Source organism: Cottoperca gobio, chromosome 7 (assembly GCF_900634415.1).
Source record: "Cottoperca gobio chromosome 7, fCotGob3.1, whole genome shotgun sequence".
NCBI classification, from domain to species: Eukaryota; Metazoa; Chordata; class Actinopteri; order Perciformes; family Bovichtidae; genus Cottoperca; species Cottoperca gobio.
In genome coordinates this window covers 9,393,020-9,413,589 of record NC_041361.1, presented here as the reverse complement: position 1 = coordinate 9,413,589, position 20,570 = coordinate 9,393,020, and the positions used below count along the sequence as shown (strand labels likewise).

Genomic DNA, 20,570 nt, shown 5'->3' with positions numbered 1-20,570 from the left:
GTGGTTGAACCACTTAGTGACACAGACACCCTGAATTCATGTACGGGAAACAAAACAAGTTTCAGTTTACAATTTCAAAACATGTCAATCTGAGGGCTTGAGATGGGGTCCTGCTTCCACTTTGTGTGTTACTATTGTAGAATTTTCACATAGATAGTTAACTAATCAGGACACGTAAATCATATGACCTTGACCCTCGCTCACTCTCTGTATTTATGTGTGAGGGGTGGCGGTGATAAAAGAGAGAGAGTGGTAAGATATAGACAGTCTGTTCACCCCTGAGGTTCAGCTCAATAGACCATTAGAACTGGCCAGCTGACTCCCAAACTGAGCACAGCAAGAGATTTACAATAACTGAGGGACGTGGTAAAAAGTGTACTTTCATGAGCATGACTCTGTTACAAAGTCGTTCTTGTCAGAAATATACACTCTATCTACGGTGAATCGTTTTCAAGTTTCTCAACAGATTCTTTTCAAACGCATCAATGTCATGTTTCCACATGTCAAAATCTTTGCTGCTAGATGGAACTTGTCATAAAAACTTACAGTAAACAAGGTCTAGCTGTTGTGGTCCAACACTGCAGTCCACCACTTTGATCTAAACTAAAACATCCCAACAAATACTGGATGGATTGTCGTGAAATGTTGTACAGACACGGTTAATTTCCTCTTGCACCACCAGCAGATTGACATTTTCACTTAAAAAAAACCAAACAAATCTACTAAAAATATTACATTGAAACAGACAATCGTGGTGCCAAGAAGATGAATCCTACTGACTTTGGAGATGTATCGACCTTTCCTCTAACGCCACCATGAGGTTCACAGTTGTGGTTCTGAGGGACATTTTAGCATGCTAACATGCCAAACTAAGATGTTAAACATGGTAACCATCATACTGGGAAAACATCAGCATGTTAGTGTCATTGTGAGAGCATGTCAGCGTTAGCGTTTAGCTCAAAGCCGTTGGCACAGCATGGCTGTAGACTCTTTGTCTTGTTAAATATTCAAAGTAAATTCCCCTTTTATATACTGAGCCCACGAAACAACATACTCTATATACTGAAGAAATCTACTAACACATATGACCCTGAAAATACTCCCCCCCTCCCACACACACGCCCCATTCACAACCAGCCAGTCCAGCTGGCTAGTGAGGAGGTTAAGGAGGAGAGACCTTTCTAATGAGGAAGGGAGGGCAAATCATGAGCTGCCAGAGGTGTCAATCTCAACAACAGCTGTAGACTAAACACTGTGCTCACATACACACATATGTATATGCACGGTGGGTCTACACACATGCACACCAACACACTGAGAAACACACCAGGCTGGATTTATAAAGCCGGATTGATTTCTCCTAAAGGGAATGGACATATAGACAATTGATTAGGCAGCCCTGGGGACAGGCAGCTCAGTGGAGAGATGATAAAGTCATTGTGATCCAACAACCTTCTGCCGCTCGCACTCACATAGACACACACATTCAAAAAATAAAATAAAAATAGAACTACTTTGTTCTGCTGGTGGTGCTCACATGAAAGGTGGTAATGCACGGTATGGAAAATTAAGCTATAAAGAGCCACATTTCAACTCTAAAATGTTATATTTTCTGTTCATACAAAGGGTCAGTGGGAACAAAGAACCCCATAAACATGCAAACACAGTCTGACACACACTCAGCCACTTGCACACACACGCAGGCTTTAATTGGGCGTTTTTAATTACCCTAAACGTGAGCTTTGTTTAACATCGGCGTCAAATTGATTAGATACGGTCTGCATGATTGCGCATGTGCCTGTGTGAGTGTCTGTAAAAGACTTCCTGTCCCGCCTCTGCCCTGGCTCTGGTGGTCCCAGCTGGCATGGGGAGTGGGTGTGGAGGGTGGCGGTGGGGGAATTAGGGATGCAAATATCCCTGTCAGCCCTGGCAGCTCCCCAGGGGTTCAGATGAATTACACTGATCTGGTTTAAACTGAGTGTGTGTGTGTGTGTGTGTGTGTGTGTGTGTGTGTGTGTGTGTGTGTGTGTGTGTGTGTGTGTGTGTGTGTGCATGTCCATATATATGTGTTGGGACGGTTGAGCTCGTCTCGTCTCGATACACTTGTGAACACACACTCCAGCTCTGAAGAGGCTGTGAAACTATCTGAGGAGCCTTTCATAATGGCTCCACTCAGAGTCTTGAAACGAGAGTCAGCAAGTTAGAGTGAGAGTGTTATTGTAAGTGCATGCATGGAGTGCATGTGCAGGACAACCTCTGCATCCTAATGAAAGTCTGCTCTCCAAACAAAGAGACAGAAGACTTCAAAGAAGCAAAACAAATAGAAAGTTAGAGGTGAAGAAAAAAAAGAGCGTTTTATTTTGGCATATTCTGCCTTCTTCACAACAAGAGTGCAGATGGCAAGACAATATAAATGCACAATGGCAATAAAGAGAAGCACTGCCCTTTTCACTCTTATTGTGTGTGTGTGTGTGTGTGTGTGTGTGTGTGTGTGTGTGTGTGTGTGTGTGTGTGTGTGTGTGTGTGTGTCAGGTCACAAGACCATTAAACAGAATTGCTGGCTTTTGAATTAGCAGTAACATTAAGGAGATCGTTTTTGAATCTTTAAGACAGCAAAACTCAGGCAGATGTTCACATGGTGCTCAAGTCAATTGCAGGACATGTGTAAATGTAAAAATGTTTTAATATTCTCAGTATTGTCTCATGTGAACCCCATGAAAAGATAACACCCAACAAAGCATTAGTCTGGCTCTCAACGCCTTGTTCCTAGTGAAGATGTAAATCTTAAAAGATATATACTATTTCCCCCTCTTTTAATCTCTTAAAATATCTGGGTACTGTAGTTTTTAGCAGAAATGACTCAAAAAGGAGTAAATGGGTTCATTGTGGACTATTTTCAGCTGAGGATTATTACACATATTGTGCAAGTGAGCATTTTCAGCAGAAGGTCGTTGTTCGTACGATTGACAAAAAAGGAAGGAACATGTCCCCCAGTGCAACAGTGTGACTCACCTATGTGTTTTTTAATAGTCATTGTACAACAATCTGTGTGCACAGAGAATTACGCAGTATCAGGAATTGGCTGCACAGGCAATACTTGTTGGTGGGATAAATTCATTTTTGGTTTAGATTTCTGGTTTTTAATAGGATTTGTTGACAATAAGAAATATATTAAATATTGCCTTAAAAGTAGAGAAGAGAGTGTGCTGCTTCATGATGTGGATGTCTGATGGCGACTTGGCTAGCAGACAGAATGAGCGAATAAATAAGAGAGTGAAACTGCTGTCCTCTGGGTTTCCTGTCGTAGGTCACTTGACTCTCCTCTCCGTTAGAAAAGGAAAGAACCTCCCCAAAGACACACTAATGGCTCTGTCCTTGCAGGAGTAGTCTGCCATTGTGTGTGTGTGTGTGTGTGTGTGTGTGTGTGTGTGTGTGTGTGTGTGTGTGTGTGTGTGTGTGTGTGTGTGTGGCATTCTTCTTTGACGATGTGTTTCTGATTGGTGACTTTGTGCATTATCGTGTTCATGCATCTGCCCGCACGTGAGTCTGCATCTTTACCGGCAATAGGTGCAGTTTTGCAGAATATGAATATAGGTTTGAGTAATTGCTCCTGTTTCTATTCTTTCCTTCCTTCCCTCCGGAGTTCATTTGTCGCTGTCCCGTCCACATGCGTGCACATATGTTAGTGTCACCGCAACACTCCTCGGGCTACAGTACCCTTATCGCATGATAGATGTGTGTGGTTGAGCGTTATAAAGAGTCTGTACTTCCAGTAGGGCTGCATGATTATGGAATAAAATGATAATCACGATAATTTATTGATTTTAGGGATGAAAAATATTTGATTTCACTATCACATTTAAATAAACAGAGCACTGCTTTCAGCTCCATGTTGTGCTACATTCCTGCTAATGTACTTAGCATCAAAATAAGATTTAATAACATGTTCTTCTTCATATGAATTCAGTGCATTTTCTTTTTGCCCGTCTGCTCTCTGTTATGTTATATTTTGCTTTTATTCTGAACTGCAGCCGCAACATTGAGGAACGCTTTCTATGAGCGGAGCTTTTTTAACGTCACTATCGCAGTTGATCAAGTTGATCATAGATAATATTAGATTAATTGTCCTAACCTCCAGCGTTGTGTGTCTTTAAAATAGTTGTTGTTACGGCATTCCTGACAAGTGACATGCAAGAATCAACACGATGCTAGTATAACCTTTGTGGATTAGTTATTGTTTAGGATTTTCCCCAGATACACTTGTCACAATGTGTAAATTAACTTATTAAATCTTCATTCATTTTTATTTAGTTTGACATGACCAGTCAGTATTTATTCCTCTGTCTCCACGTCCCTCTGCTGACCTCAGACCGTTTGCAAAACAGGAAGCATTACAACATACAGCCATTCCAGCACATCTGGACAAGGCGGACAAACACACGCTAATGCACCCAAATGTGCATCCACGCACTTGCACACACATACGCACAAAAACACATTCGCGGAAGTTCATCCGCTTCACCGGATCCGGATGTCGCAACAGGATATTAGATCCTTGAAGATTATATCTGATATGTGACATGAATGGTTAATGATCATATCAGAGCAGAAACACTGCATCTGTGTACACTACACATGTGATGATCAAATTCAAAGAATGTCCACATGATTAGTGTGTCCATGCACAAGTGTGAGAAAGAGAAGACTTTGAGAGTCAGCGCTGGTTTCGGGCAGCTGAGTGTGTTGAAATCCATTTAAAATTGGCAACCCTTATGTAACAGTAGATTCCATTACATAGACAGAGAGAATAAGCAACACATTGTCTGCCTGAGAAAAAACGGACATGTGGACAGACAGATGAACGTATTACTAATAGATCCAGGATCCTCTGTGCAGCATTTAGCACAGAGTTAAAAGCTTTAAACTTGTCTCTCTTATCCTCTCAGCCCAGATCGCCACAACCCCTAAACCTGGCTCTGAATGATGACCCAAACACAAACACACACACATAAACACACTCACCATATCTCCTTAACCACGGCCCTATCTGCTTAGAAGTCAGAGTGTTATCCGCTCAGATGGGAAGATGAGGAAGCTTTAAGTGACTTAGTTGAGAGAAGTTTACTATCTCAGAAATGAAGGTCGAGACCTCACGAGGCAACACTAAAAGAACAGATCACCTCTAGCACGGCTGATTAGGCTTCAAAACACAAAGAGAAGTGAGTGTGTACGTGTGTATTCCTCTGTGCCGAGCTGCACTGGATTAGATTAAAACGTGTGCTTTGAGAGTAAAAAGATAAAGAGAGGCACAATCTAAAACACACACAACCCACGTAAACACACATGGTATGCAGATGGGGCTGTAGAAAAATAGTCACCTGGAGAAAAAAAAGCACAATCAGTTTGATGATGTGTGTGTGTGTGTGTGTGTGTGTGTGTGTGTGTGTGTCGTTTGTTTGCGTGGCTTCACGAAACGTCAAACATCGAGAGCTTTCAGCAGTATCTTCCTGTGTATGCTTGATAACTCTAAACTAAAATCTAAACGCAGACTGAGCCGCACACACATTGATGCGAGCACACAACCACGCAGTTACACACATACTACATAAACCCAGCAACGAGCCAAGGCAGACCATAATGTGTGGCAATGTTTGGGTGTATTTTTGTTCAAGAGAGTTGTTTCCTGTGGAACTCTATTTTACGATGTGCTTAAACCCAGCTGCAGCTCCGCTCTCACATGTCAGACAGACAGTCTGCGCTCTGTGTGAAGTGCCTGCACTGTTAATAAGGTGATGTGTGAGACGGTAAAACTGATGACAGCAAGTAAGCAAGTAACTCCACAGACAAAATGATTTATTTTCTCAGTTACTCCATTAGTCATTTGGTCAATAAAATGTAAGAAATTGTTGAAACACCTGAAGGTGACGGTTTCAAATGTCTCGCTTTGTCGGACCAACAGTCCAAGAACGCATTCAGTTTACTCTCATGGAAGATTAAGGAAACCAGGACACATACACAGTTGAGAATCTGGAAGCAGAGAATGTTGGCTTTCTTTCTCAAAATCAATCGATGAAAAGGTGTAGCCAATACCTTTTCTTTTGATGGACTTATTGATTTATCAACGAAGTGTTGCTGACATGAATAAAACCTGCATTGTTATATTGTGACATTTATGGATACATATCAAGATAGTGTACACTTTGTGGAAAATCAATTGAGAAGCTGTTTATAACATAATAACCTGTTATCCGGAAACATACGGAAACATACAGAATAGGTGACATTGCCATGACTGAGGTGTTCCTTTGTTTCGGTCGACACCACACGCACTGCATTAGCATTATGTAAGCTAACCACAAAATCTGTCACAAGACTCAGTCAGATGTGTGTGTGTGTGTGTGTGTGCGACTTATATTGTTTCCTTACAGCAGCTACAACATGCAGATATCTGCATCAAGAACAAATGGCCCTTTTATTTAAGACCTTTCATACGAGGAAAACACAAACAGAACAGAAATAGATGAATACTAAGCAATCCTCACAACAAAGCGGCCTACATAACTTCTCTCTCTATCTCCCTCTTTCTCTCTCACACACAACCTCCACGTATTACTGTAAGTATATAATATCCGTCTACATTTAGTTTTATGAGTAAACTGTGCATGCATATACCAGGTTTCTGTTATTGCGTGGTGAGATTAGTTTACCACCAGTTGAGATAGAAACTGAAGGACAGTGGGATTAAAACATGTTTACAAACCCCCAACTGTAATGTTGAATATAATATTGGTTCTCATGTGTCAACAATAACAGAAAGATATTCAATTATGAGTCGACTGTCATGACTCCCATCTTAAAACAAGCCGGACCAAAACTCCTACCGCCTTTAGCAATCAGCGCTCAATCATCAGGGCTTATAGATATATGTTTGTATCCATGTATAACAGTCAATGTCAACATCAAAAGTAAGGGAATTTCATTATTGCCTAACCTTACACTGAAGGCTACCAAAAAAACCAGTGTATTGTAAATATATATAATCGTAAATATAATAAATTGCTTGTTTTTTTGTAATAAGCAGCATGTGTGTGTCTCTGTGTGTGTGCGTTCTGTAAGAGCTGATGAGACAAAAAGACAGAGTGTACTAATATAATCTAGGAGGAGGCTGTCAGGAAGCAGACAGCACTAATGCAATGGCTCCTGCATTAAGAGACCGACCACAACGCATTGTAAACACAAACACACTCAAAAGAAATGCACAATCACACATGCATGCATGAGTGCAAAAACTCTTCCTGTATGAATCCTCCTGGTGACACAATCTCTGTCACACTAAAAAGATGTCCTCTGTCCTCCTGAAACACTTGTACCAGAAATATCCTCTCTGCTGTCTGACTGGTGTCAGAACACTGCTACCCGTCAACTCGCATCAGAGTTGAAAGAAAGGAAGAGGAAGAGAGGGAGAGAGAATCGGAGGGATGCTTTATTCCTCACTTTGGGCGTTTGCGTTTATTCTGCTTGTCACCACCTCCTCGATGGGAGGACGACTGCCCTGAATCCCTCAGTCAGCGAAGCCCAGGGTGGAACCAGCTACTCTGGCCGCACCCGCATCACATTAGAGACTCAGCACTGCTATCACAATGGAGGGACTGAGTATGAAAAATACCCTGTCACAGCCAAAAGGATGAATAGAGGGGAGTATAGGCAGGAGAGGATATCAGTGACAGAATGTGGCACACATTGAATGTGCGTGTGTGAGCTTTGGACATTTAAAGCTGCAGCTGCTTTGTTGTTATTTCCTGCAGTGCTGTTAAGTTCTCTTTAACAGGATTGTGTATGTGTGCCTAAGTTTGCCTGTGTGTGTGTGTGTGTGTGTGTGTGTGTGTGTGTGTGTGTGTGTGTGTGTGTGTGTGAGTGTGTGTGTGTGTGTGTGTGTCTTCTTTTTTAGGCTTTGTCGATTTCTCTGCAGGGTTTATTGTTCCGCAGACAGCTGACTAGGATGCATTGTCTCCCACGAGTAGCCATCAACCACGCAAACATGCCCACACACACACGATACAATGCCACACTAAAATAACACACACGTTGGTAGTCTACTTTTATGAGCATTCATGTGTCACTGAGTGTTATTTACTTCTCTTCTGCTGGGCCTTCATGGTCACATATCAGAGACACAGTCCGCCAACAGCTCAGGAAACACCAAAACCACACAACATCTCCAATCTTCTAACCTATATTCTCTATTTGATCCTCTATAAAGTTAAATTCCCCCAAATACCTAAATCTCAATCCAAACAGATGTCCTTTGGGCTTTAATCTGTAATTCATTTGAGTCTAGATGGCCTTTTCTAGGGTGATAGATCTGTGATTAGTGGAATGGAGGCTGAATCTTCTCATTATCTTTATGCATGGCCTAATCCGGATGCTTGCTGGTGTCTTTAGACGGGATCCTCTCAAAACTGAGCCTGCCCCATGCTGGGTAAGGCCACTGCTTTAGGGATCTTACCCTCTCGCATACACCTCATTATGGGTGCTGGATGGGACCGCGAGGTGTCATTAGTGGCACACATCTGAGGTTCAGTGCTTTAGATTACTCTGGCAGTATATGCTTTACAAGGTGCCATTTACGTCGGCTCATTTTTATTAGCAGAATTTACAGAGTGTATCATTCCCTGCGTCAATGTCTTACCTTAATGCGAGTAATACAAGAAATCTTATTTAAAATCTGCATTTGGGAGAATTACCGCTGCAAGTCCGGGCTTGTGGACCCACAAGTTAAGTAATTCTCTAAATCCAATTAATGAAAAGCTCTTCATCTCTCAGTGGTAAAACATGTACTGTATGTCTGATTAAAGAAAAACAGATTATACTGAAACTAATCCTAAATCACCTTCGCAAGATCAACATATAGACCTCACATCTTTCTTCATCATGTTTGTGTGCGTGTGTGCATAGCTGATGGTCTTGGGTTATACATTTCCGATTAGACCTCAGTAGTATTCTCCATTATCTTTGCCTGCTACTGTAGGCTAATCTCAAAAGGACAGTGTCACAGTGCATGCTGCTAGCTGTCACGCAACATAACATGTGCAAGACACTGGCCCATATTTTACTCTCTGTAGCTAACAGCTAACATGTAGCTTCCATAACAACAGGCTATGACCAAGTTAAGGTTGATTTGTCATGATATAATACCATACTGTACAATGACTCATCACTTTTCATGCATGTAGGAAGCAGATGAGGAGAAGGTGGGACTGCATATGGGAAGAGGGGGGGGGGGGGGGGGGAGTGGATCACTGGGAATGATCCATTGAAGATTCATAATCTATCTTCCTATGACAGAGCACATGGAGCAAAAACCAATTAGCTGCAGGACCCATCGGAAATGGAGAAGCAGTTACGATAAAAGACGAGCCCACAGCCACAAGCCAAAGGGCAAGTTACAATTAACCTATCCCTAAGACACGCACGCACGTCTTCATCCATAAATCTCAATTCTTACTCTCTAAGTTTTTTTTTTTGTCTGTCTGTTTTTTCCTCCTCCCTACCTGGCTGCCTGCCGTAGGTGTGGCCAGCAACATTACAACAAGGACTGGAACAAGGTCACACACACATACACACACACACACACACACACACACACACACACACACACACACCATATACAGTATATAAAACACACACACACACACACACACACACACACACACACACACACACACATAGGGCTGTAGGGGCAAGGTCACACAAGCTGTGATTTGGGGCCGTGCTGCAGGAGGCGAGCTGGTGAAGAGAGAAAGAGGTAATGAGGAGAGAGGAGGAAGACAGAGAAAAGGTTTGATGATGGACGCAAAATTATTTCCTCGCATCAAGCCAGATACAACGACCCGCTTTACTATTCTTTCCCCCTCTCCCTCACGCTCTGATGCTATCTGCTCATGCCGAGACGGAGCGATGGAAAGAGATGTGCAATAGATAAAAGGGACAAAAACACAAAGTGTGTGAAACAATGAATAATGGATGTTAGGTGCAGATTCAGACCCTGGTTTGACCTATTAGTCATAAAGTCATTAGTCAGTCCCATTACATTTGCCCTCGATGTGTGTGTGGGGTATGAGTGTGCATGTGTGTGTGAATGGTAGCATGGTAACTACCTGCCCATGCCAATCCCCCCCCCCTCAGATTCCCCTCCCTCCTCCCACATTGTTGCCCCCGGTAACAGGAGGAAGAGGTGGGGGGGGAGGGGGGGGGATAGTGACCATCTGTCAGTGGCCCGGAGATCAATGGAGCTGGAGGGGATCTGGGAGGGAGGGGTGAGGGGGGGGAGAGGGAGTGGTGTGCAAGGCTAAATATGTGGCCCACTGTGACCGGAGCCTGATTCAATATGCCGCCGTTTTATTTACCGACTGAAAACACACACCCCACCAGTCCCACTCACACGGCCTTTATTAACGAATGGCTGATTTCGGCGTGAGCCAGGAGATGCTGAGGCTGCGGTATCGACATGAAACATGCAGTTTGTACTCTAACTACGGCACAGATAGATGCCTACATGCAAGGACTGCTTTCACATTTAAAAAATATGCTTTTATGCCAACAGGGTTGGAGAGTTAGAGAGAAATCAGTGAGATGGAGATATAATGAGAGAAGGAGGAGGGCGGCATTCGATAGGTTAATATATATCTAGCTCACTGTGGCAGTGGGTCAGATGAGACTAGGACAAAACACTCAAGTGCTAGCTAATGAATAAACAACAAAACAATGACAGCCCTCTGGAACTGCTTACTTCAGCAGCTTCATGAGAGCACACAGAGCTAGAGCACTTCCACACACACACCACGTACAACATAAATCCATTTTACACATATACACAAAGCACATTTGACTGCTACAGTGATGTAAACATGGGGTTTCTTTTTCACCTGCTACATAGTGAGGGCTCTCCCCATCGTATCGTGAAAAGCACTTAGAAAAACACACTGACATTATTCTCTGGTGGAATAGAGACTGAGCTCATTTAAAATTCACAGTTGATGCTGGAGCTACAGCCAGAGCTGGAGGGAACAGGTTGGGTGTAGAGAGGAGAGGATGTTTATCCTGTTCAATTCAAGTCAATAAGAATCAATAAGTAATCGTTGTTAACATAATCGTCCTCAGTGGTGTCATGCTTGAATCTGTATGTTTTCATGCAAAATAGGGATAAAATAACAGACTCACCAAGCATTTGGCTGAAGAGCAGCTGCTCCAGGTCTCCCAGAACCGTCACCACTAACTCCGGGTCCACCTTCAGAAAGCTCTTATCGTCTTCTCCCTCTATACCCTTCCTCTCTTTCTTCTCCTCTGTTGGCAGAGCTGCAGGTCGACCCTTCTCCCCTAGTTTCTTGCCATTAGTCCCAGTATTCCCAGCCTTAGTGGGGTGGTCTGCAGGGTCTGTGTCTGCACTCTGGCCTGCCTCAGAGGCCTTGCTGGTGGGCTTGACCTCAGCATAAGGTCCACGCGGTTTACCAGGGGCGGGGATTCGACTCGGCTTGCTGCCGTTAGAGGTTACAGACGGGGTGCAGAAAGATTTGGGCTTACCCTGGAAAAGAGACTGTTCTGACTTTGAAAGGGTCCGGGAAAGTTGTGGTTTCCCACCCCCGGCCTGAACTGTCTTAGTCGGGCCTGGCTTGCTGGTGCCAGTGCCGGGCCGGTTTGTATCATCGTTCCAACGGGGAGATTGATACAGGTGCAGCTTCTTCTCAGCATCAGTGAGCACACACAAGTTGTTAAGCGATCGCTGCTTACGGAGACCGGACGGACTGGGGATTGGGATAGATCCAGAGGAGGGCCGGTAGACCTTGAGCTCTGACCTGGAGGGACGTGAAGGTCCCTGGGGCAGAGCAGAGGGCTTGGCCAGGGGCTTCCTAGAGGCCATGGCCTGGGCTGAAGTTTCCTGGCAGGAGACAGCAGCAGACCTCAGGTCCATCTCTCTGGGCTTGGCCGTCATGCTAATGTTAGCCACATTAGCCTCCAGCATCCCTCCTGCAGAGAGCCAAGCAACAGCATCAGTGACACACTCTGAGATACTCACAAGCACACTGAATGAAATTGAGGGAGAAAAGGGGAGAGAGAAAGACTCCAAGACTGGTTTGCCCTCCCTCCCTGCCTCTATGTCTCTAATGGGTCCAGACTCCCCACCGTGTGAGGCTGTGGGTTCACCCCCTCTGTTGAAAATCACGAGTGGGTTAGTAGAGTGGCAGTAGTAGTCACCCTTACTCACTGCTGGTAATCCATGGATCTGCAGATCTGTGTCCAGTGCCTAAATCCACTTCGTCTCAGTGTTTCTGCGGTTCCCTTTGCCACAATAGCGCTAGTAGAATAAAACACAGCCCCGAACAGCCTCTGTCTCCCTCTCTGCTTCTCTCTCGCTCTGTATTCCCTCCTGCTTGCCAGGCAAGTAGCAGCCGACTGACAGGAGAAACAGTCGCAGTAGCAGCAGCGGCAACATCCCCCTCCCCTTTCTCTCTCCCTCTACCTCTCCCTCACTCGCCGGTTTGCTCACTCTACCCCCGCTGGCTCATTCACCCTCCCTCTCTTTCTTACTCCTCTACCCTTCCCTCCTTCTTTCTTGTTGTCTCTCGCTCTCTCTCCTCCCACTGGCTGATTCGCCCGCCAATCCTCTATCTCTCTCTCTCTCTTTCTCTCTCTCTCTCTCTCGCACCGCAGATGCTGTGTTATGCTTGCTGAACACCGGTGAAGGAAGAAAGGAAGGAAGAAAGAAAGACAGAAAGACCAAAAAAGAAATAAATATTTATATTGAGCTCAGCTGTGTGTGATGAAAAATGATCCTAGATGCCAAATATTGCAGCCAGAATAAAGACCCCCGACACACACACACGTGCACATTCAATCAGTCATAATCACATTAGCTGTTCTATTCATCCATTCACATTCAGATTTTCTTATGTGCCCTAATCACGAGAGGCCCACCCATGATTAAGCTGATTCAAATTATCTGTAAAACAGCCGTGACTGCAGGATCAGCTTAGAAGAGGAGAACAGGACACACATTTACAAATCCATAATACTCAAGCAGATATGTCAGTCCCTAATTATGTTTCAATTAGTAGCCAGCAGACCACAAATGATCATCACACCCCCACCCCACCTGCATCATATTACGTCTCAACTCATCATCATTGCTCTTTTCTCATTTCCATCCTTCCTACAGACCTGCACTATGCCGCCCATCCCCCCAGTTAATACAGAAGCGCAGGCCATTAAGTTTGGTCGGGTATAGATTCATCAGAAATCTTATCCCTCAGCACAACCATCACGATACGTCAGTGGTTTGAAATAAGCACACATGTAGATGTGTGGGTGTGTGAAGGAGTGTTGGTGTCACTATACTTTTGTATATCCTCCCCTGCATGTGTATGAGTGTGTGTGCGTGGGTCTGTCTCTACAAGAGTGTCACATTAATGAGACAGACTCAGAGAAGCTCCCATCCAGAGACTCTGTTAGCTCTGGCACCGTCAACTACGTCATCTCATCGCTCTGGACATCCCATCTCAATCAACTAGGAACACAGGAGTCATTCCCTTATTTCACTTGGTCATCATCTCGGGTCCTTCAGCTTCAAATACCTACATAATGTTTTCCTGTTATTCCTCATAACAAACAGAGCAGGGTGGAGATAAAAGAGAGGGACAGAGAAATAATATCATGACATCATTTCTTATTTGTCTTTATTTCCGTTAAAGGTAATCATGATGATCATAAAATCAACTTGAAGCCCATCATTGCTCATTAACGATCAATAAAACCTGTAGAATTTGTTTTTGTGTATTAATGCATCCTGTCTGGATGCAGGTCTTGTAGCTGGTGGAGTGTTTGTGCCCTGGGCGTACTACCATTAGTGCACTTTGTCTTGTATGCAAACAGGAATGCCTGCAGCTGTGATGTTATCAGGTCTCAGACTGTTAGGAGTAGCATTCAAACAAGCAGGCTGCTGGTCTTATGCCCACTTTCTGTTTCATTTGCATAAATCGGTTGACACCAAACCAGAGCGAAAACAAGCAATGTCCTGTTTGCTCACATTCCGCACTCAATATTAGATAGGTATGTTGAAAAAAGCTCATTTTCCAACAGTACCCGAGCTGGCGCCTATTGAGCCCAAAAATGACAACGTCCATCCATCAGGCCTTGAATGAGTGCGTGTAATACAGAAGCGCAGTAGCAGACAAAAACACAGACATACATTGGCTGTTTTATTGTGTAAAAGTCGAAGCCATTCATTAGAAGCAGCTAGCTTTAATAAAGGGCTTATGTTAAGGGGTGGTTATGCCACACCGAGGCCAGAGCTGTGTGGTGACAGTTATGGGGGCTCTGGGGGCTGGTAGCAGGCCAGTAGGGGGGTAAGGGATGTAATTTAAGGCTAATAGGTGCTGTACGTCAGTTCTTACACCTCCCTGATGAGGGATTAAGGTGAGTCAAACGAGAGTGGCCGCGTACAAGGCAGGTCTGTGTGGCGAACAGATGCACATAGGGCAAAGACACGCGTCAGTGCTCTTGAAAGCACATATACACACAGGTAAAGTGTGAGTTGGCAGCACACAACTACTTGTTTGTTCCAGTACTCGTCTCTCTGGCTCCACAGTCTAATCACTTTAATATATGGCTGATGTAAACTCTCTTTCTGCTAAGCCTCTCTCTCCCGTACACACAAACACCCACACACACACACACACACACACACACACAGAGCTTGCTGTCTGTGCAGGGTGTCTGACTGACCTGAGCAATCTGGCCTGACATCAGAGAAGCTGGCAGAGTGTGAGGAGTGCCAGTGCTCAGTATTAGCCTACATATTCATCTCATAGCAGACTCACATATTCAGTATGCAACAGAAGTGTGTGTGTGTGTGTGTGTGTGTGTGTGTGTGTGTGTGTGTGTGTGTGTGTGTGTGTGTGTGTGTGTGTGTGTGTGTCTGCGGGCTGACCACAGTGGTCGAAGCCATGGGAAATTTTCTAAGACGACAGCGAGCAAACAGTTCCATACGCGCATAAAGATACTTTTAAGCAAAGGTAAGTAAAGGTACGAGAGACAGGTAGACAGATACAGGTATGAATGGCTAGATTGAAAACAGAGTGAAATAGAAGGTGAGAGAGACAGACAGACAGGCAGACAGACAGACAGACAGACAGGCAGAGAGACAGAAAGGCAGAGAGACAGACAGACAGACAGACAGACAGAGAGACATGCAGAGAGACAGACAGACAGACAGACAGGCAGACAGACAGACAGACAGGCAGAGAGACAGAAAGGCAGAGAGACAGACAGACAGACAGGCAGAGAGACAGAAAGGCAGAGAGACAGACAGACAGACAGACAGACAGACAGACAGACAGGCAGAGAGACAGACAGACAGACAGACAGACAGACATACAGACAGACAGGCAGAGAGACAGAAAGGCAGAGAGAGGCAGGGTGTAGATTTGCCTCAGCATCTCTAAACAGTTAGGAACAGATTAGCCACTATATTTCTACAGAGCAGTCATGTGAAGTTGCCAGTAGGACAAACAGACACTGTGTGGTGCATTATATGCATGTTTACAAAGTTACACAAGGTCTCCAGCTTTGAAAGGAAAAGTACTGTGAGAGAAGAGGAAAACACTGCTGCTTTGGATGTAACTAATTGTATCAGTGCAATTTAAACTCCCATTCGGCTCAGCAGATGGCATGTGTTCTCACTTTCACCCACTCCCTGTTGTCACCTACTCCCTCTTGGTTCTTCTTATTTTTGCCTTTTTGTGTCCAAGTACAACAAGAAAAAAAAAAAGTTCTTCTAAAGATGAGAGAAGCGTGAACGGGAGAAGAAAATAACAAGAGTGAGTGTGACTGAGAATAGAAGATGAAGAAAGCGGGAGCGAGTCAGAACGAGATGGAGCAGACACCATGAAACATGTATACTGGATTCTACTGGTGAGGAGGAAAAGGAAGAAGAAAAGAAAGAATGTAAAATTATAATGCAGAAAACATGGCAATGAAAAAACTTAAGAGGAGGAGGAGGAAGGATCTCTGTATGTGTGCCAGAGGAGCAGAGGAAGCCTGTAAGACAGAGAGGGGATATCCTGCCTCACCGCCTCGCCACTCCTGCTACGCTTACTTATGTCCGCCAACACGCTAACGCATAGGGTCCACAGGACACAAGGATGAATACCAGACCATGACACACACATAAGAAGGGGCTCAAGGTGACACACACTATGATACTGCAGCAACACAATAACATGGCTTTTATAGTCCTGTTTACACACAAAACAGTGAGGCGACAATCTGATGCATACAATACGTGGCTTCCTAGTCTGACTCAAACATGTAAGTGTGAATGAGAGAGGGAGACTTTCCACAGTGACACGTCTTTGTTGGTCTCACTCAGTGCTGATGATGCACAGCATGACTCACTGGCTTAAGCATTTGGGCAATTAAAGCCACTTAAAGGCTATTCATGGTAACAGTGTAAGTGTATCACTCATACCAACTCATGATTCCAGAGGCTCTAATGTCAATCCAAGAAAAACACCATTCTCCCACAGAGCGAGGGTCACACACTCATCATGAATCACACGCAAACTGTCATCCGGGGAATGTTAAAGAAGAGCAAGAACGGTTTTTTTTCTGTGTGTTTTAAAAGGTATCATTCTTTGTAGACGCTCCCTCAGTGTTGACATTCGCGGCACACTTCCCAGGGGGTATCCCACAACGCTGTGCTGCAGAGGATGGTTACCTAGTTACAGCGTGGTGTGCATACAGCAGCCATGGATATCATCAGCATGTGTGAGTGTGTTCACTTGTGTATTTGTGCTCGTGTCAGCAGGAAAACCGCTGTTGCTAAAGTAAGGTGCACAGTAGTATGTGAACACAAACTAAGTTATATATAACTAGGTTATGTGTGTGTGTGTGTGTGTGTGTGTGTGTGTGTGTGTGTGTGTGTGTGTGTGTGTGTGTGTGTGTGTGTGTGGTCCCACAGAGACACAGAGAGGTTACACACTTGACTGACTCCATAACTCGACTCCCTTGGTTGGGAGTCACCCCAGAGGTCAAAAAGGATCTTCAGTGTGTGTACTCATTCACCCTTCTCCCTCTTTTCTCTCCACCTTTATCTCTCGCTCTATCTAATGCAGACATAGGAAAGGAGGAAGGAAATGTCCCTGGGGTGGGGGGAGAAGGAGGAGGTGGCAGCTCTGTCTTAGTGCATTGCCACACAACGGGTGGAAGGCTCTGTGTGTGAGATGAATGGGCGAATGAGGAGCTTCCATGTGTGTCTGTGTGAAATTCGAATTTATTTCTTCACACTTGTATAACCGTGTGTGCCTTTATGCTCACGTATGGATTATGTCTATTCAAGTGCACTCACTTTCCCACACTCATGTGATGTCTTCCACATCAAACTACAGAACTCCTGACAGGTCAAAGTTAGGGTCAAATAAATAAGGCATGACATTAAACCCTAAATAGTGATTACTGCCTCACTCCTGGTGATGGGTGAGTGCTTAATCTAGTCCATGCTTATGTCTGATCATCTTTCCAAAGCTACTAAACCACTCATCACTGTCCAACGCCAACTCGGCATATGTCTCTCTGATTAGATTGGCCAAAGAGGATTACGCACTATCTAAGAGAAGATGCAGCCGGGGATATCAAAACGCTATCCACTGGCCAGGGGCATTAAATGGACTTAATAATCTGCAAACCGATTTCATTAATGAAGATTTGCTGACTTCTACTATTATAAAAGAGAATGGTGCAAGAGGGTATCAAAATGTACTTGTCTGCGTGAGGTCTGCAGAAACAAACTGGCAGCTGAGTGTATATTATATAGGAATATATTAAGGGAACTGGGGCCTTAAATTCAGTATAACAGAGCTAGTTGGCTAATGGCCACTGAATATATTTTTTGGCTCACCTTGATAGACACATCATAAAATCTCTGCTCCAGATTAAGTGACTGTTTCAAAGGAACACTTTATTCTTAATAAATACTTAATTCAGTTATTTAAATAACGTGTCGATCCCACACCGTCTTACTGTTTTCACATCCATATCCAGATGTACACATGACTTTCTCTATCCTTGGCAGGTATCTGTACAGAACGTGTGTATGTGTCAGTGTGTGTGTGAGAGAGAGAGAGAGAGCGAGAGACAGCTGACGGACTTTGAGAGTGTCCGTAGGGAATATCAGGCCGTACCCCTTACTGGGAGATGAAAAATGATACACATCACATTTATCTTTCAAACACCATCTGTGGACTGTCACACATGCATACATCAGCACACATACACACACATGATCAAATCCACCTCTCCGGAGAGCCACAAGGTCAGGAGGTCTGCGGTCTAATAGAAAGACCACATGGTGCTACGGTCACATTAAATGTTCAGGTCTTTATTAGGAGCTCGAATAGAGGATGTAAGAGCTGATTGTGTTACAGCTGATTCAATCTGTGTGCATGTATGTGTATGAAGTGAATGTAAAACTACTTATAGTCACAAAAGACAACCGTGACCAAATCACATCATGAATTGGCCTCATGTTCAACCAGATCCCTCAGATTTGAAATGTTCAAGTGACATTCAATCTATGGTTTTATCACACATGTGTTCTCTTTCCTCCTTACACAAAAGGGAATCCAACAACCTACGGACCTTATCAGGTCTCCTCTTTTCATCCTTCATCCTTCACCACTCTTTCTCTTCTGCTTCCCTCCAAACGTTGCTCTCCTCCCTGTTCCCCTCCTTTGCTCCGCTCCCTAAATTACAGTCATTACGGTGTCAGACCACCATCCGTGTAAATGCAGCTTCAGAGGAGTCTAATACACTTCGTTCTGTTTCTAACGCCTTCTAGGGACCAATTACAAGGCCACAACCATAGTCCCAAGACAGCCAGAGGCCTTTTAAGACAGGGGCAGGTCCACCATGAGCTCCCATCCCCCCCTTTCCACAACCAGCTGGTTGAAACCTTAAAAAAGCTTTTTAAAAGGTTGTTTTTTTTGCAAACAGATCTATTCTGGTAGCTGCACATTTAGAGAGGCGAGATCAATGGAGTAGAGAACTTAAACATTAAGGCAACTGTTTGTGAAGTAATATAATATGATGTTTCTTTTCTATGTACATTTTAGTAAAGTTATGAAGTAATAGGACAGGGACAAAGGCATCGCCAGGGAAAATATTATACCCAATGTCCACTGCCGACTTTGGAGGTTGTGGAGAGAAATTGTTTTCCATTTCAGAGCAGTAGATTCCACTTATTCTTAAATGCACATTTTATCTGTCTGATTTTATCTGATTTAATTCTGTATCATATTTCTCTCTCTCTACATCTTCACTTCCGTCTTTTTGTCCAAGCTGACTCCTTGAAACTAAAGGGAAATAAAGTAACAATAAAAGCAAGATTTTAATTCTGGTCTATATGATATATTACATATTTAAATTATGATATTATACAAAAACTGAAAGCTGGGGATGTTATCACATATTGATTTATCATTATTTTATTACTAACTAACTAAATCTTAGCTGACTAACAGGCAGGGATCAGCGAGAGGCCCCCTCAGGAAAACGCTATTAAACAACATCTCGCCTTATTTAATCTAAATAAAAATCAACCTACCATTTCAACAATCATAAATCAGATATTTATACTATAACTCTTCACAAACATTTTATTAAGTTTCTCAATTTCGAAGGAACATACCTTGTCCCGACATTGATGTTTAAAGTAATACTTCACCCACAAAATGACCATTTAATCCAATTTAATCCACATAATCCAAGTCTCATTTATCCAGTCGTATGTTCAATACTTCCCAAACGCATGCACTTTCACCAAAACCTTATAGATTACTTTAAGATTACTGTCCTGCTCCATTGTCCCTAAAATTGGGGGTTGTGTATAAAAAGTGTGTTGATTCCTACAGTGTGGGTACACCCTCTAACACCCTCTAACACTGGAAATTAATTGTCATTGTTTCATTTAAAATCTAATGTGCAGGATTAATGTCAAACAATAAAAAACTTATAGCTGTACATATATTCTGCCAGATGTGTATAAACTCGGAGATAATTTAGCCATTAAAGTTTAATACACACTAACTCTGTTGATTCCCTCCGATCCAACGGCCACATCACAAGGAAGGATTCACTAAACCACTGATAAAGTCACATCTCTAAAGCACGTCCACATCCCTCGACTCACACTGACCACGACAAAGCATGACTATAGCTGTGGGTACAGAGGAATCCATTACTCAAAAGGAAGGGGGGGGGGGGGGGTGTCATGCTGGGACTGTGGCTTTTTAGGTCAATGAAGCTGGAGAGGAGGAACTGCATGAGGGAGGGATGCCGAGAAAGTGTGAGGGGAGGAAGGGTTCAAACTCCTCGACAGCTCTTTGGACGTAGCTGAAATCAATGTGCATAGAATAATACTCCCTGGCAGCGAGTTGAGAAGAGCCCCATTCCATCCTATTACTGACCCACATTACCCCTGTCATCTTCCTTCATCTTAACATCCTGAGCCCATCTCTCTT

At 43.7% G+C, this 20,570-nt stretch overlaps 1 protein-coding gene across 10 annotated transcripts in view; it reads right to left on the bottom strand.

The window, feature by feature from the left end:
* nav1a (neuron navigator 1a) overlaps positions 1-20,570 on the bottom strand; it is an 82,819-nt gene that overhangs the window by 54,520 nt on the left and 7,729 nt on the right. For 9 of the 10 annotated variants that reach the window (XM_029435507.1, XM_029435511.1, XM_029435512.1 and 6 more), the window contains exon 5: positions 11,221-12,024. In XM_029435507.1, coding sequence (XP_029291367.1) covers positions 11,221-12,024 — 804 coding nt within the window. Of the gene's footprint in view, positions 1-11,220; positions 12,025-12,262; positions 12,381-20,570 lie in introns of those variants that run through there. The other variant, XM_029435516.1, reaches the window with a different exon arrangement.